The sequence below is a fragment of the Engystomops pustulosus genome, chromosome 1 (genome assembly GCF_040894005.1).
Source record: "Engystomops pustulosus chromosome 1, aEngPut4.maternal, whole genome shotgun sequence".
Lineage (NCBI taxonomy): Eukaryota > Metazoa > Chordata > Amphibia > Anura > Leptodactylidae > Engystomops > Engystomops pustulosus.
In genome coordinates this window covers 153968703-153985807 of record NC_092411.1, presented here as the reverse complement: position 1 = coordinate 153985807, position 17105 = coordinate 153968703, and the positions used below count along the sequence as shown (strand labels likewise).

The 17105-nt window shown below is 38.3% G+C and overlaps 1 protein-coding gene across 1 annotated transcript in view; it reads right to left on the bottom strand.

The window, feature by feature from the left end:
• Window positions 1-17105, bottom strand: part of EFNA2 (ephrin A2) — a 144198-nt gene that overhangs the window by 25213 nt on the left and 101880 nt on the right. The window contains exon 3 of the mRNA XM_072111811.1: window positions 4427-4719. Within this exon, the coding sequence (XP_071967912.1) occupies window positions 4427-4719 (293 nt within the window). The remainder of the gene's footprint in view (window positions 1-4426; window positions 4720-17105) is intronic.

Below are 17105 nucleotides of genomic sequence, written 5' to 3'. Positions count from 1 at the left end.
ATATGAGATAGGTAACTAGATGGATAGATATATAGATATATACAGATATATAGACAGGAGATAGATGATTAGCATCTTCACTCGGGAATTCAACCAAGGGGAATTAACCCTTTCACTGCCAGGCATTTCTGGATATTTTATTGGCCAGAGCAACTTTTCGATTTTTGACGTTTACAAATAAAATCGAAATGACAACGAAAAGAATTAAAGTAAACCTTAGCAAACCAAATATTTTCGGAAAGCAGACACTTGCCCCATTTTCTAAATTGCATTAAAGAGTTTATAGACATAGGCGCCATCATGCAATTTTTATTCAAACTGAAACATTACCTTCACCTTCACATCTCCTAAATGTAATAGATGGACATGAATGCCTCATATTGATATGTTCACATAAATAAATCATCATAATATCACTAAAACTGAAATAACAAAATATCTGCTTTTCAGCTAGAAATTTTAAGACAGTCACAACCTGAAAAATATATCAATAAAACAGAGTAAAAAGTAAAGCCACCCGTAAAACCTATATAATTTTGAAAAGACAGACAACCAGGAAATGCATTTGGCAATTAAAATTTGACCACCCTCATGTACGTAACAAACACAAATTATTAAACAAAAAGTGGATTGAAAATGCCTTGATAATGTAAGTTTTTACATAAAAATCACATCGAAGTGGAGGTTTACGCACAAATAGGGATCTAAAAATAATAACACAAAGTGAGAATATTTATAAATACCACAATACACAACATCAAGAATTTACACTCCCAAAAATGCTAAAACAAAAACCGTGACATACTTGGTTGCTATCCACAAATCTGTTTTAAAATATATCACACACAAAATAAAAAGCTCCTATTCTGTCAAAATCACATTTTTCCAGAAATCACCATGAAAACAAGAATAACTTTTAAATTCATACAAACTACCACCTACGTGCAACTTAGCAGCAAACAGCAATAAAATGCACAAATTGCATGAAAATTCAAAATTTCCTCTAAAATTTGTACAAATTCAGAATACCGTATATACTAGGGTATAAGCCGAGTTTTTCAGCACAAAAAATATGCTGAAAAACCTCTCCTCAGCTTATACACGAGTCACTAAAAAAAATAAACTGGTTCGAGCTGATAGAAAGGCAACAGTGACTCAAATCGACACCCGTTACAACCAAGGTAGGCAGAAGAGCATCTCTGAATGCACAGTACGTCGAACTCTGAGGCAGATGGGCTACAGCAGCAGAAGACCACACCGGGTGCCACTCCTTTCAGCTAAGAACAGGAAACTGAGGCTACAATTTGCACAAGCTCATCGAAATTGGACACTAGAAGATTGGAAAAACGTTGCCTGGTCTGATGAGTCTCGATTTCTGCTGCGACATTCGGATGGTAGGGTCAGAATTTGGCGTCAACAACATGAAAGCATGGATCCATCCTGCCTTGTATCAACAGTTCAGGCTGGTGGTGGTGGTGTCATGGTGTGGGGAATATTTTCTTGGCACTCTTTGGGCCCCTTGGTACCAAAGAGCATCGTTCACAGCCTACCTGAGTATTGTTGCTGACCATGTCCATCCCTTTATGACCACAATGTACCCAACATCTGATGGCTACTTTCAGCAGGATAATGCGCCATGTCATAAAGCTGGAGTCATATCAGACTGGTTTCTTGAACATGACAATGAGTTCACTGTACTCAAATGGCCTCCACAATCACCAGATCTCAATCCAATAGAGCATCTTTGGGATGTGGTGGAACGGGAGATTCGCATCATGGATGTGCAGCCGACAAATCTGCGGCAACTGTGTGATGCCATCATGTCAATATATACCAAAATCTCTGAGGAATGCTTCCAGCACCTTGTTGAATCTATGCCACAAAGAATTGAGGCAGTTCTGAAGGCAAAAGGGGGTCCAACCCGTTACTAGCATGGTGTACCTAATAAAGTGGCCGGTGAGTATATAAACATCACACCTGAAATTCTCACTTTAAACCTGAATATCTCTGGATCCATGGCAAATAGAAACACTGCCCACGTTGTCTACCCATAACACTTGCCCTGCTTTAAAGACAAAAATTCAGCTTTTTCAACAGTTGGAATATAGCTGAATTCTGTAATCCAATTTTGTTTTTCCACACATATTTTATTGAAATTGCCTTTTGTACCAATCATGCAATTATAGCTAAGGTAAAATAAAATAAAGTAACAAAATTTTATACTGTAAATAAACAATAAAAACAATAAATAAATACAATACACAAAATAATTACCCTAACAATCTAGAATTTTTGCATCTCCATTTTCTAAGTGGCATAACACTATTTTTAAGTCTTTAGAGCTGGTTGAATGCTTGCTTTTTGAGCATCATGTTGTAATTTACAACAGTACCATTTTGGTTTAGATACCTTTTGTATTATTTTATAGCACTTCATGTGGTACAATATAGGAAAAAAATTATAATTTTGGTGGGTTTTAAATTTTTGTTTTACACCTTTCATAGTAAAAATTGTATGGTGATTTTCACCGCAGGTTTCACACCTGGATGTCTGCTGTAAGTCCCCTTATACGCCAATGTCAAGCATGACCTGGCAAGTGGCAAAGGAGGTCTGAACATTCCCCTGGTAGCCTGGGGTTCCAGTGTAAACACAAAAGCTCAATGCTCTGGGACACTTTGCTAGTGGCAGGAGATGACTGTAAAGTGTGATGATGCAAAACCGCCATATCTTTCAGTGCGAGACTGGCTGTGGCACAGAGGGGAATGTATACGGAACATAAACGCAAGACAACATGGGGGTACACCCTAGGTAGAACATCACCAATTGAAAATGCACCAAAACTGACTCATCTGAACACTCCCTGACCACGGGTTAGGGGTGAAAGATTGGCCTTTGCGGGATTAGCCTTTGCAGGTATTCTGTTCAGCTTATATTTTCTATTTTTCACACATTTTTGAAAAACAACTGGAATTTTTGTTGAATTCCATGCGGGGCATAATTTCCATAATGGAGTTATTTTCCAGGGTTTCTGCAAAGGCATTATATTGTCTAAAAACAAAGCATAGTTGCTTCCTTGCTGTACCATGCTGTGTTCCCAATCAGCTGTACTTGGGATAACCCACTTTATGTATTATATATGGGCATAAACTAGTTTTGGGGTACAGAACAGTGCACAGAGGGGAACACACGTTATTTGAATTCAGTTTTTTGGACACCATGGGAGACATGCATCATAGTTTTGTCTCTCTGTGGTGAATTTTTGAGACATTTGGCAGCTCTTTTTTGCGCCTTATGTATGATCACGTCTTTGTACATGTGATACATGTTCAGCTTTTCCTGTCCTGGCAGGCACAAATTTTGGCTTCTTTTTGAGACTTTTTGCTGCAAATGTCTCAAATCCACATTGACACAAGCCAGGGGGTTATATACAGGAGTAGACACAAGCCACGTGAGGGGGTTATATACAGGAGTGGACAAAAGCCACGTGAGGGGTTATATACAGGAGAGGACACAAGCCTTGTCAGGGGGTTATATACAGGAGAGAACACAAGCCATGTGAGGGGGTTATATACAGGAGTGGACACTACTGTTAATTTGGGATTTGAGGCTGTGTCCTGCATTTTTAAACAGTCTAGTCACACCCCAGGGAGATGATGACATATGAGGCTGTGGTCACACGTTGCATTTTGATTACGTTTTGAAACCTATTACAACAGTTGATGAGAGGTGATTTGCCAATTACATTACTGTTAACATTTGCACTGCCATACACAACCTATGTATTTTCTTTTTTCATCCTTATTGCAAATTTTAGGACTAAATAAAGTATTATTTAATAAAAACAAATATGTTTAACCCTTGTGAAAAACCTTAAGGGATAACAGCTTCTAAATTGTGGTAATTTATGGGCTTTTCTATTGTATCAGGCTTTCAAAGACACTTCAAACCAAACTGATTCCTCAAAAAGTAGATTTTAGTAATTTACTTGAAAATCTAGAATATCATACTTAAAGCCTCCTAACATTGCAAAAATTTTTAAATGATTTTTAAAAAATTGTGCCAAATGAAAGTAAACACAAATTAAATAGTAGCTTTTGGGTGGAATAACTGTCTGCCTAAAAAGTAGAACTGAAAATTGAAAACATAATCACCAACATTTTTCAGTGAACATGAAGTACTATTTGTCACAAGAAAACTGTCTCTAAATCGCCAGGATATGTTAAAGTGTTCCAAAGTTATAATCACTTATATTGACACATCACAAAGGTGGTCAGGAAAGTGAAAACTGGCTTCAGAATGAAAAGGTTAAAGAATGCTTATTTCTGTAATTATTTTTGTCTTTCAGGTAAAAAAAAAAAAAACCCAATAATTTAACAGATCAACGTATAGGGCCATTATTGTATCCCCATATACCACAGATACTTACAAATATAATAATACTCATGTCCGGGACGAAACTCGAAACCCAGAGAGAAAGGCGTAAACAGCTGGAATTTCTCAGAAAACTTCAATGGTCCATTAGGCGAATCTGGTCTGTTGCACTCCCATCTTTTGACACCCTTCTGACGATGGTCACAGGAGGCATGGCCACTGTAATCGACCATATAGAGTATATAGCGCTCCATTCTATCTGCTGGGAGTGGGATCTCATAATGGGGACAGTAAATATCCAGGTAGTCATTTATACTCACATCCACAGTGTAGTCACCATGATGGAACCTATAAGGAATAACAGCAATGTTAGATACTTTGTTACATCATGATTCATTTTGGAAAATCTGTACCAAAGATTTTGACAAGGAACAAAATACAGCAGTATCAAAATCGCAAGAATAAACCCATGTGTTACAAACCTTGGTCAAGGAAATCTACCATGGATAAACCAGGGACACTAACTCACAGATCCAGGCAGTGACTGTGGGAATCTTTTTATATGTGTTATCCATCGTCTCTTTCCTTCTAAAATCAATTATTAAAATGATGCTTATGAGCCAAGAATGACTCATTGAGACATTGTCATGAGAGACATTACCAGAGCCCCTCTATGCTTTATCTTCACAGACAGTGTGCAAGGAGAACTTGCCCCTCCCAATGTGTGCTGAAATATTAAATCAGGCAGAGGAAGGGGTGTAGGTGCTGGGAGAGCAGAGGGTGAGGGGAAGACTGTGTAACAGTCTGTGAAGCCAGAGTACAGAAAGGCTCTGGTAACATCCCCCCAGAGCTTTTCTTACCACAGAGGTCATGAATAACAAATATATGAAGATTACCACAGTCACAGTGCTGGGATCTATGAGTAATGGTTTATCATGATTGATCTTGATGGTAGATTTCCTTTAGGTCATTAACGTCACAGCTATTTTTTTCTTTAAACAACGTAACAAGAAATGTTTTAATGTTTTGCAATAAACCTGTATCAAAATTCCCTTGTAAAGTCAAAATGACTGGTCAGTCCCGCTAACACTCAATGCATATGCCTCACCAAACTCTGCCACACCCACGTCAGGAATTATCATTTGATACATGCCTCCAAAATGATTTTTGTAGTATATAGTGGTATTCTATCTAAAAGCAGAATGTATATAGAGTACAATATGTTATAAAAATGAAAATCTACGACTTCCCATTGAAAGAGAATCAACCACAATTACACTACTATAGCAGCTGCAACCACCTATCCTTAGTATATGCTATTGGTTTCCCCTGTAAATATACATAAAATTGCTCTAATACAGTTATGAAGTGTGCACAAGTCCTGAAAAGTCTCATGATTGTAACCATATAACGCATATAGCCAAGTAAGAAGTCGTATACAGGTGGTCCCCTACTTAAGAACACTGGACTTACGTACGACCCCTAGTTACAAACGGACCTCTGGATATTGGTAATTTACTGTACTTTAGTCCTAGGCTACAATAAACAGCTATAACAGTTATCACAGGTGTCTGTAATGAAGCTTTATTGTTAATCCTGGTTCTTATGACAATCCAACATTTTTAAAATCCAATTGTCACAGAGACCAAAAAAGTTCTGGCTGGGATTACAATGATAAAATATACAGTTCTGACTTACATACAAATTCAACTTAAGAACAAACCTACAGACCCTATCTTGTATGTAACCCGGGGACTGCCTGTATAGACACTATAGGAGAGATTTATCATACGCCAGCGTTCCTGATTGCAGAACTATCGAGAGTTTGCTGTTTTTTCAAAAGAACGTAGGCCCCACCTTCATCGGCTTCTGCGCCCCTCTAACTCGCTCCACACCCACATGGCGTGGCATATTCTCTATTTTAATCGCAAATTCATGAACTGAGCAAGAGTTTGTGATTATTTCACTGCTTCTATGCTAGAAAACTGGCGTAGAAGTAGTTATACATCTCCTGTTATGACTAACCTGCACATGTTGTAGGGTTCTTTAATGCTACCATTGTTCATTTGCAGTAAATGTCAATAAATCAGAATTCCATGTAATATGGCCATTTTTCTTCAGTGATCAATGCTGTTTTCCCTTTGGGTAGATTTGCCATGTGAATCTGTATATGTCACACACTGCTGTGTCTATACATTTACAGGTGTAAAACAGGAGTCATGACACTGTATGAATAGAACCAGATCAATCAAACCAATGTGTATGAAGCATTATTGCATTATTTTCTTCTTAAAGTAAAACATTTTGTGTCTGTTTAGTTATAATGGCCTTGAATAAATGGATGGATCCCTCTCATACTTTGATCAATTATTAAGGAAAGGCATTGGGGGACCTTTATAAGTAGACAGGTTCCTAGGGACAGTTCTATGAGCTCTTTGGAGCTCTGCTGCTTGTTAAGTTAAGTCTAAAGTCCAAAGCCAGTTTTCACCTTCCTGACCAGGTCTTATTTTTGGAATCTGACATGGGTCACGATAATTGGTTATAACTTAGGAATGCTTTAAAATATCCAGATGGGTTTGAGATTATTTTCTCGTGACATAAGACTTTTATGTTAGTTGAAAAATGTTGGTGATAAGTAGTGCGTTTCCATAAAAAATTCTGATAAATTCTCAATTTTCACAGTTTGAAATATTCTGCTTTCCAAGCAGATAGTCAGAACAGCCAAACAGCTTGGTAACTAACATTTCCTTAAGTCTGTTTTATGTCAGCATGGTATAGTAAAATGTTATGAGGCTTAGAACTTTAGTTTTTCTCATTTTCATGAAAATCGCGAAGGCTCACATTTAGACGGACAACTCAGCTTTCAAGCAACTTTGAGAGACCTAAATAATAGTAAAACCCCATAAACTACCCACCATAGAAACTACACCCCTCAACATATGTAAAACTACTTTTACTGTTACGCCTTTAAGTGTTTCACAGAGATTAAAACAAAATGCAAGTGTGATTTAGAAACTAATTTTTTTCTGAGAATACATTCATTCAGGACAAAAATTACACATTCACAATGGCTTAAAGGTTCTCCTGAGTGTACCGTTACCCCATATGTGGTGGTATACTGCTGTATGGGCATAACACAGGGCATGGAATAAAAGCATTCAGAAAGCAACATTCAGAGCAGATTTGTAATGTCTCACTGTACAGGCTATAAAATGGAATTTTTTTTTATTTTTGCCCATTTTTACTGTTAAAAAACAATATAGGAGAAATTGCATTTGTTTTAGTACTGCTAATTTTTCAAAAAGCATAACTTCTGTACATTTCTGTTGACGGAGCTGGCTGAGAGCTTATTTTTTGCAAAAAGAAGTGTTCTTCTCAGAGGTATAATTTGGGGGCACATAACTTTTTATTGCTTTTTAGAACATTTTTTGTGAGGGAATTTGAAGAAAAATCTTTTTTTTTTTGCATTTTTTTACAATGTTCACAATAAAGTCCAAACTTGACGAAGATTTATTGTACAGATTGTTATGGATGCGGGGATACCAAATATGTTGGGTTTTCTTGTGCTTTGTAAAAATGATGTGAACTTTATTTTTAACTTTTTATTTTTTCAAGCTTGGTCTTCAGCAAGCACTTGTCTCACGCTTGCTCAAGCCCTTACACAATGTATTGCAGTTTGTTATGTAACTTTCTGAGCATGTTAATGTGCAGGGGACCTGGCAAACTCAGGGTAGACATCAGATCCTGCGGCTGCCACATGAAGAAACGGATCCCCCTGTAAGATTTAGGGGGGGGGAGGAAGATTTAGAATCCCCTTATACGCCACAGTCACGTTAGAAGAGGGTGTCAGCAAAAATATACAGTTTCTGGCACTGGCTTTGCTCAGTCCCTTCTTGCAGGTCAGCACAATTACACCCACCATTTGTGGAAAGGGGTTAAATTGGCTTTTGACCCTTAACCCCTTCCCGCTGCAGCCCTTTTTCGTTTTTTTGAGTTTTCATTTTTCACTCCCCACATTCAAAAATCTGTAACTTTTTTATTTTTCCATGTACAGAGCTGTGGGCTTATTTTCTGCGTAACAAATTACACTTCAAAATGGTGGTATTTAATATTCCATGCCGTGTACTGGAAAGCGGGAAAAAAATTCCAAATGCAGTGAAATTGGTAAAAAAAACGCATTTGTGCCGTATTCTTGTGGGCTTGGATTTTACGGATTTCACTGTGCGCCCGAAATGACATGTCTTCTTTATTCTTTGGGTCGGTACGATTACGGGGATACCAAATTTGTATAGGTTTTATAATGTTTTCATGCATTTAATAAAATTAAAACCTCTTGTACTATTTTTTTGGGGGGGATTTTGCCATCTTCTGGTGCTAATAACTTTTTCATACTTTGGTGTATGGAGCTGTGGGTGGTGCAGTTTTTTTGCGGATTTTGATGACGTTTATATTGTTATCATTTTTAGGACTGTAGGACCTTTTGACTTTGGGCGCGATTTTCCGTTATGGGGTTAAACGCAGTGAAAAACCGTTATCATATTTTGATAAATCGGGTATTTTCAGACGTGGCGATACCTAATGTGTTTATGATTTTAACACCGATCGCGGGTGTTACCAGTCCAGCAATATGCAGCAAAGACTTAACGGCTATGGAGAGGGCTCGGCCTGCGAGCCCTCTCCATGCACCGGGACCCGACATGTGATGTACTATTACGTCACAGGTCGGTAAGGGGTTAAAGAAAAATGTTTGCATACACAAGGGGCAACTGGAGTAATTTTCTGCTCAATATCCTAAACCACTTTAACCCCTGAATGACTTGGCCTTTTTTGTTTTTGTGTTTCCATTTTTTGGTCCTCCCTTCAAAAATCTAGTCCTGGGTAGCGTACAATAAATGTGACCCTTTTTTGTGGGCTCTATATGTACACCTTTCACGTTTCATTCCAATTGACACCTCCTAATATATCTTGGTATCAGGGGATACCAAATGAATGTATAGGTAATTATATGTTTTAATAGATTTTTTTTTTTTAAATGTAACCTTTATTTCACCATGTTCTGACACCAATTACTTTTTCATACTGTCTACAGATTTGGGTACAGTTTTTTTTATTTTGTGGGATGAGGTGACATTTTAATTAATGCCATTTTGCATACCCTTTGATCATTTTTATTTTGAGATATGGCAAAAAGGTCGCGGTTAGGATATTTGGGCGCTATTTTCTGTTACATGATTCACTGCCAGGAATAACCATTTCTACATTTTGATAGATTGTGACTTTTGTGATACGGGAATAGCCAACATGTTTCTAATTCTTTTCTTTTTATTATTATATCATATCAAGGGAAGAGGGGTGATTTAAACTTTTTAGGTTTTTATTATTTTTTTTGTAATATATTTTTTTTACTATTTTAACCCTTGGGGGTCTGAACGCTTCTACCATAAGCTGCAGTATTGCAGTATATGGCAGTTTTGCTAGTGATCTCTAAGCGTCTACCTCCCAATAGTCATAGCAACTAATCGCCTATGACCTCATGGGCAAGGGTGGCGATCAAATCCAAGATGGCAGCGTGCATGCCTCTAGCAGCTTTTTCATAGGCATATAAATGGTTAACACTTTAAACATCCATCCTGTATGGAGAGGGCTCTGCCCATGAGCCCTTCCATACCCACTTCCTGATGCTGTGTGGTAACAGTACGTCGCACATTGGGAAGGAGTTAATTAATTTGTCGTAAGAATTCCAAGAATGTCCAAGGTTCATGTCCATTTGTTGCAAGGAGAGTCGCTAAACTGCAAATGCAACAACATACATCACCCCCATTGACTTCAGCCATTGATAAGACTCAAGTCTTCCCAACCCCTGGTAAAAAAATATTTCATTCATTATTCTCTGAGGACACATTTGAAGCATATTGATCCCTCAAGTTACAGACAGTTTTGGACTTCAGAAAATGATGATCTTTTCAGTTTTTTAAATAGGGTTCTAAAAGTCATACCATTATTTTAAAGTGCATTGGTTTGTATTTTCTGAGACAATTTGTACTTTTGCATGGGGCCCATTTGGGCAACCTTTATTTGGACTGAATCTTAACTCAGTCTGGATGGAATGGAAAAAGTCACGTTAGAAGAGGGTGTCAGCAAAAATATACAGTTTCTGGCACTGGCTTTGCTCAGTCCCTTCTTGCAGGTCAGCACAATTACACCCACCATTTGTGGAAAGGGGTTAAATTGGCTTTTGACCCTTAACCCCTTCCCGCTGCAGCCCTTTTTCGTTTTTTTGAGTTTTCATTTTTCACTCCCCACATTCAAAAATCTGTAACTTTTTTATTTTTCCATGTACAGAGCTGTGGGCTTATTTTCTGCGTAACAAATTACACTTCAAAATGGTGGTATTTAATATTCCATGCCGTGTACTGGGAAGCGGGAAAAAAATTCCAAATGCAGTGAAATTGGTAAAAAAAACGCATTTGTGCCGTATTCTTGTGGGCTTGGATTTTACGGATTTCACTGTGCGCCCGAAATGACATGTCTTCTTTATTCTTTGGGTCGGTACGATTACGGGGATACCAAATTTGTATAGGTTTTATAATGTTTTCATGCATTTAATAAAATTAAAACCTCTTGTACTATTTTTTTGGGGGGGATTTTGCCATCTTCTGGTGCTAATAACTTTTTCATACTTTGGTGTATGGAGCTGTGGGTGGTGCAGTTTTTTTGCGGATTTTGATGACGTTTATATTGTTATCATTTTTAGGACTGTAGGACCTTTTGACTTTGGGCGCGATTTTCCGTTATGGGGTTAAACGCAGTGAAAAACCGTTATCATATTTTGATAAATCGGGTATTTTCAGACGTGGCGATACCTAATGTGTTTATGATTTTAACACCGATCGCGGGTGTTACCAGTCCAGCAATATGCAGCAAAGACTTAACGGCTATGGAGAGGGCTCGGCCTGCGAGCCCTCTCCATGCACCGGGACCCGACATGTGATGTACTATTACGTCACAGGTCGGTAAGGGGTTAAAGAAAAATGTTTGCATACACAAGGGGCAACTGGAGTAATTTTCTGCTCAATATCCTAAACCACTTTAACCCCTGAATGACTTGGCCTTTTTTGTTTTTGTGTTTCCATTTTTTGGTCCTCCCTTCAAAAATCTAGTCCTGGGTAGCGTACAATAAATGTGACCCTTTTTTGTGGGCTCTATATGTACACCTTTCACGTTTCATTCCAATTGACACCTCCTAATATATCTTGGTATCAGGGGATACCAAATGAATGTATAGGTAATTATATGTTTTAATAGATTTTTTTTTTTTAAATGTAACCTTTATTTCACCATGTTCTGACACCAATTACTTTTTCATACTGTCTACAGATTTGGGTACAGTTTTTTTTATTTTGTGGGATGAGGTGACATTTTAATTAATGCCATTTTGCATACCCTTTGATCATTTTTATTTTGAGATATGGCAAAAAGGTCGCGGTTAGGATATTTGGGCGCTATTTTCTGTTACATGATTCACTGCCAGGAATAACCATTTCTACATTTTGATAGATTGTGACTTTTGTGATACGGGAATAGCCAACATGTTTCTAATTCTTTTCTTTTTATTATTATATCATATCAAGGGAAGAGGGGTGATTTAAACTTTTTAGGTTTTTATTATTTTTTTTGTAATATATTTTTTTTACTATTTTAACCCTTGGGGGTCTGAACGCTTCTACCATAAGCTGCAGTATTGCAGTATATGGCAGTTTTGCTAGTGATCTCTAAGCGTCTACCTCCCAATAGTCATAGCAACTAATCGCCTATGACCTCATGGGCAAGGGTGGCGATCAAATCCAAGATGGCAGCGTGCATGCCTCTAGCAGCTTTTTCATAGGCATATAAATGGTTAACACTTTAAACATCCATCCTGTATGGAGAGGGCTCTGCCCATGAGCCCTTCCATACCCACTTCCTGATGCTGTGTGGTAACAGTACGTCGCACATTGGGAAGGAGTTAATTAATTTGTCGTAAGAATTCCAAGAATGTCCAAGGTTCATGTCCATTTGTTGCAAGGAGAGTCGCTAAACTGCAAATGCAACAACATACATCACCCCCATTGACTTCAGCCATTGATAAGACTCAAGTCTTCCCAACCCCTGGTAAAAAAATATTTCATTCATTATTCTCTGAGGACACATTTGAAGCATATTGATCCCTCAAGTTACAGACAGTTTTGGACTTCAGAAAATGATGATCTTTTCAGTTTTTTAAATAGGGTTCTAAAAGTCATACCATTATTTTAAAGTGCATTGGTTTGTATTTTCTGAGACAATTTGTACTTTTGCATGGGGCCCATTTGGGCAACCTTTATTTGGACTGAATCTTAACTCAGTCTGGATGGAATGGAAAAAATGGCATTTTATTTTTCTTTTAAAACTTGTTCACTCTCTGTGGGTCAACAAGATTCCAACAATACCAAATTTTTAGAGTTTTTTAATGTTATGTTAATGTTATAAAAGAATATTTTTCTTTAAAAAATCATTCATCTTCTATCTTATTAAAGTTGTAACTTTTTTCTTACATTTGCACCATTTGTGCTTGAAATATATATCCCTAGAACGGTTCAAACAATAATCACATATAGGGGCAGATTTATCAAGTGTCTGAAAGTCAGAATATTTCTAGTTGCCCATGGCAACCAATCACAGCTCCCGTTTAAAATATTCATGAGCACTGGTAAAATGAAAGCTGAGCTGTGATTGGTTGCCATGGGCAACTAGAAATATTCTGACTTTCAGACACTTGATAAATCTGCCCCTATATGTGATTATTGTTTGAACCGTTCTAGGGATATATATGTCATCACTTGTATGTCATTTTTATTGAGGCACGGTGACAAAAACATTATCTATTTACACAAAGGCCAACATTTACTAGAGTGCTTGTGCCAGTTTTCTGACAAACTTTGCAAGGTCTTTTTAGTTGAAAGTGCTTGCACATGTGTCTGTGTCACATTCTGTCGCAGCTGTACTATTCTTCATGCGACACAAAATTTGTCACTGAAACCATGCACAATGCAACTGTGCGCCACATATCAAACAAAGTCCAACAGAATTGTATAGGGGTAATGTAGGTGGCGCCAGATTAATGAAGAACGGGCATCAGAAATCATGAATCTAGCGCACCCTGCACACTACACAGATACATAGTGCAGTTTGCATTGGTTTTAATAAATGTGCCACATTATTTCAGGTTTTTTCTACGGCATTCACCAAGCGTGATAAATAATGGGATATATTTATAGCCTGGGTCATTATGGTTCTATAAAATATCGCTCCACCAAATATTATATGTACTAATAGATTTTCTTTATTTTGAATGCAAGAAGTGGTAGTTTTATTTTTGTTTTGAGACATTTTTTAAAGCTCTTTTTTGATCCTATAAGGTAGTGATGGCGAACCTTTTAGAGTCTGAGTGCCCAAACTACAACCAAAATCCACTTTAATTGCAAAGTGCCAACATGACAAATTAAAGGAACCTTACCTTGAGGAATCTACTATCAGAAGTAGATCTGGTTGTAGATTCCTCCTGCCTGCCTCTGCCCTAATCTGTAATTTAAAGGAAATCTACCATCAGGATCAATAATGTTAAAACAAGCACACAGACATACTGGTGGTTGCCCCCTCTGGCAGGATCTTCTCTTCTTTTAGCCCTGTTTTTTTGAAAAAATATGGAAATGAGCCTCCGGGGCCCCCGGCTCCAGAGGTGTTAATGGAGCTTGGAGCCCCCAGACTATTTTGCATAATTTTTAAAAGCCTTTTTACTTAAAAACAAGGTCATAAGAAACTTAATGAAGAGTGGATCCTACCAGAGGAGGCAACCACCACAACCTCTGAGCCTGACACCTGTGTTATTTATCTCATATGGTCTTCTTCACTTCAGTTTTATTATCAGGTATAATAATCCATCAATTAATATATTCAAACCACACAAGTCACACATAACAATAACAGATGATTTCGCTCACTAATACGCATGGGATTGAGTGCAAACTCAGCAGTGTACTGTCATACTGAAAATACTCATTTCTGCATACAGACGGCCCTCAGGAATTAATTTCACATAAATATTAGAAGCACCCATGCCTGTCTATGAATATTTCATATATTTTACCCTTACAAACAGAGGGGTTAATTGTTTGCTTTTCCTCATTGCTCAATGAAGGTGAGAAGAGAACAATTTCAGTCTCTTCACAGGTACATCTGTCTCCCATGTGAGCACCTATCCATTCTTACAGAAATTAATTGAAATATCTTGTAAGATTTTCCGTGCATGAATTTGACAAAATTTCTGTGTCCCTCCCTGTTAAGTCCCAGAGCGGGATGTTGACGTTTTTTCACAGCAGGGCTTCCTCACCAATTAATTTGAGGTTTCTACCCATTGCACTTCCAGTTGGATAAATCTGCCTCGCTAGCAGAGATGTGTCAGGCCTGTCGCAACAATTCTGTTTTGAGCCTCTGACAGGTAGAGAAGAAATCCACCCTAATTACCTGCAAAAACAATTGTTGACTACACACTGCAGCGGCTGGTACTCTTAGGATAAAATGTTTTGCTCAGGGCTCTTCTGAATGGATGCCAGCCTGAGACAATGAAAGACCAGAGAAGTTAATACAGATGTCCCTAGTGGGAAATGGAAGTGAGTTCATACTGCAAGAACTAGGGACATGTGTGCAGCCTTTGGGACAGGTAGTGTGGGTGTTTTTGTAGGTTGCTGGAAGAAAATCCTTAAATTAACTTGTCAACCCCCAGAGGAGCCCTTGAGGGATTTTGGTTCTCACAAATTTATTGTGTATGGAAACATCATTCTTCATGATTTCACATTTTCTTTCATTTTACATTTATGACTTTATCTGTCCACTTCCTGCGCTGTGTTTTCTATATTCAAATACAAATCTTTTTGCAGCCATCACAAAAAATTGGGCATCTAGGGGTTGATGCCTTTATAAAAGAAGGTCAATAGATAAAGAATTCACTAAACACTCTGGTAGGTGGAGCCTCTTCAAAATACTACCTCCACGAGAAACCACCAGGTCCAAAGTATCATAAAGGCTAAAAAAGTATTGTTGGTTGCAGGCGCCAAAAAATAAAAATGATGGTGATGAATACTGGGTATGGTGATTATAACTCGCCCACGTGGATGTGGGGATAGGTTTGTGGTACCTTACGGATGCTGCAAAGAAACTCCCCTGCGGTCAGGCATAAAGCCTGAAAGAAGTCTAGGGTACATTGTATAGTGAGAAAACAGGGATGGGGGTGCTTCCAGGTACATGTACTGAAACCATGAGACCAGACACGGCGCCAGCACCCGGCCAACCTGGGCAAGTGCCGGGGCCCCGGGGTGACGTCATCGGATCACATGTGCCGGCTACAGAGCCGGCGCGTACGGGAGGCCCAGGCGGAAGACAGCTGCAGGCGCTGCTCCAGGGGAACCAGGAAAGGTGAATTCCTTTTTCTTTCCCGGAGGGAGGGAGAGGGGTTCAGTGTGTCTGCAGGGAGAGGGGGGAGGGAGGGGGTCAGTGTGTCAGCAGGGGGAGGGAGGGGGTCAGTGTGTCAGCAGGGGGGGGTCATTGTGTCCGCAGGGGGAGTTCAGTGTGTCCGCAGGGGGGTGAGGGGGTCTGTGTGTCCACAGGTGGAAGGGGGGTAGTTGGTGTGTCCGCAGGGGGAGGGGGGGCAGTGTGGCCACTGGAGGGCGGCCCACGGAGGGGCCCACTAAAGCTCTGTCACCCAGGGGCCCACTAAAAACTGGAGCCGGCCCTGCATGAGACTCAAAGTTACAGAGATAGTCTTAGTCTTGATAAAAAGATATTTTAATTTTGTAAAATTGACTATGCATTTCAACGCTGGTCCAGCGTCTTCGTCAGGTCAAACAATGAGAGGGTAATAAACGGTAAAAGGACAATATTAGCAAGTGCTCAATATAAGTATAGTATACATACACAAAAATATATAAAAATCTAAAAATAGATATAAATATAATTAACAGACATAAATGTAAATGTGTATACATATAATAAATCATATATATATATATATATATATATATACACACACACATAGAGTTGAAGTATGGTCAAAATCAATATAGGTACTTGCAGTACGCAGAAAAGGAAGACACCTCTACAATTTAATGGGATATGATGATATAACTTAATAGGATTATGTATAAACATTGTAATTTGAAAACATGCATAACGAAAATATTCTAGGTTTTAGACATTAAAAAGTGGGAGTCAGATTAATTGCTAAATATAAAAAGCTTATCTGGTACAATGTAACATGTGCAATTGTAATAAGTGATTGATACCTTAAAACAGAATGGAGCAGGCAGAGAAAAATAGTTGCCCTATGAGATGTAATAAGTGGGGCAATATAAACAAGGATAAAAGAAAAGGAAAATGTGGGCTAGTGGAATAAGGAGACTGAGTGGTGCGCAGGTCCATCCTGTGTGGCGGGCGGCTGTGAGAGAGGAAACTATATATCACACGCCATGTGACATATAATTTTAATATTTTTGAGATAAAGGATTCGGATAGTGTGAAAAGCTGATGTGCAGTAAGTCACATTTATCAAAAGCAATTTAGAAATTACAAATATTTCACTTCAGTAGGAAAATAGCAAAGGTAAACAAGTTGAAAACATAATTTAATTTATTCCATAAATATCAACAGTAACTTAATCAAAA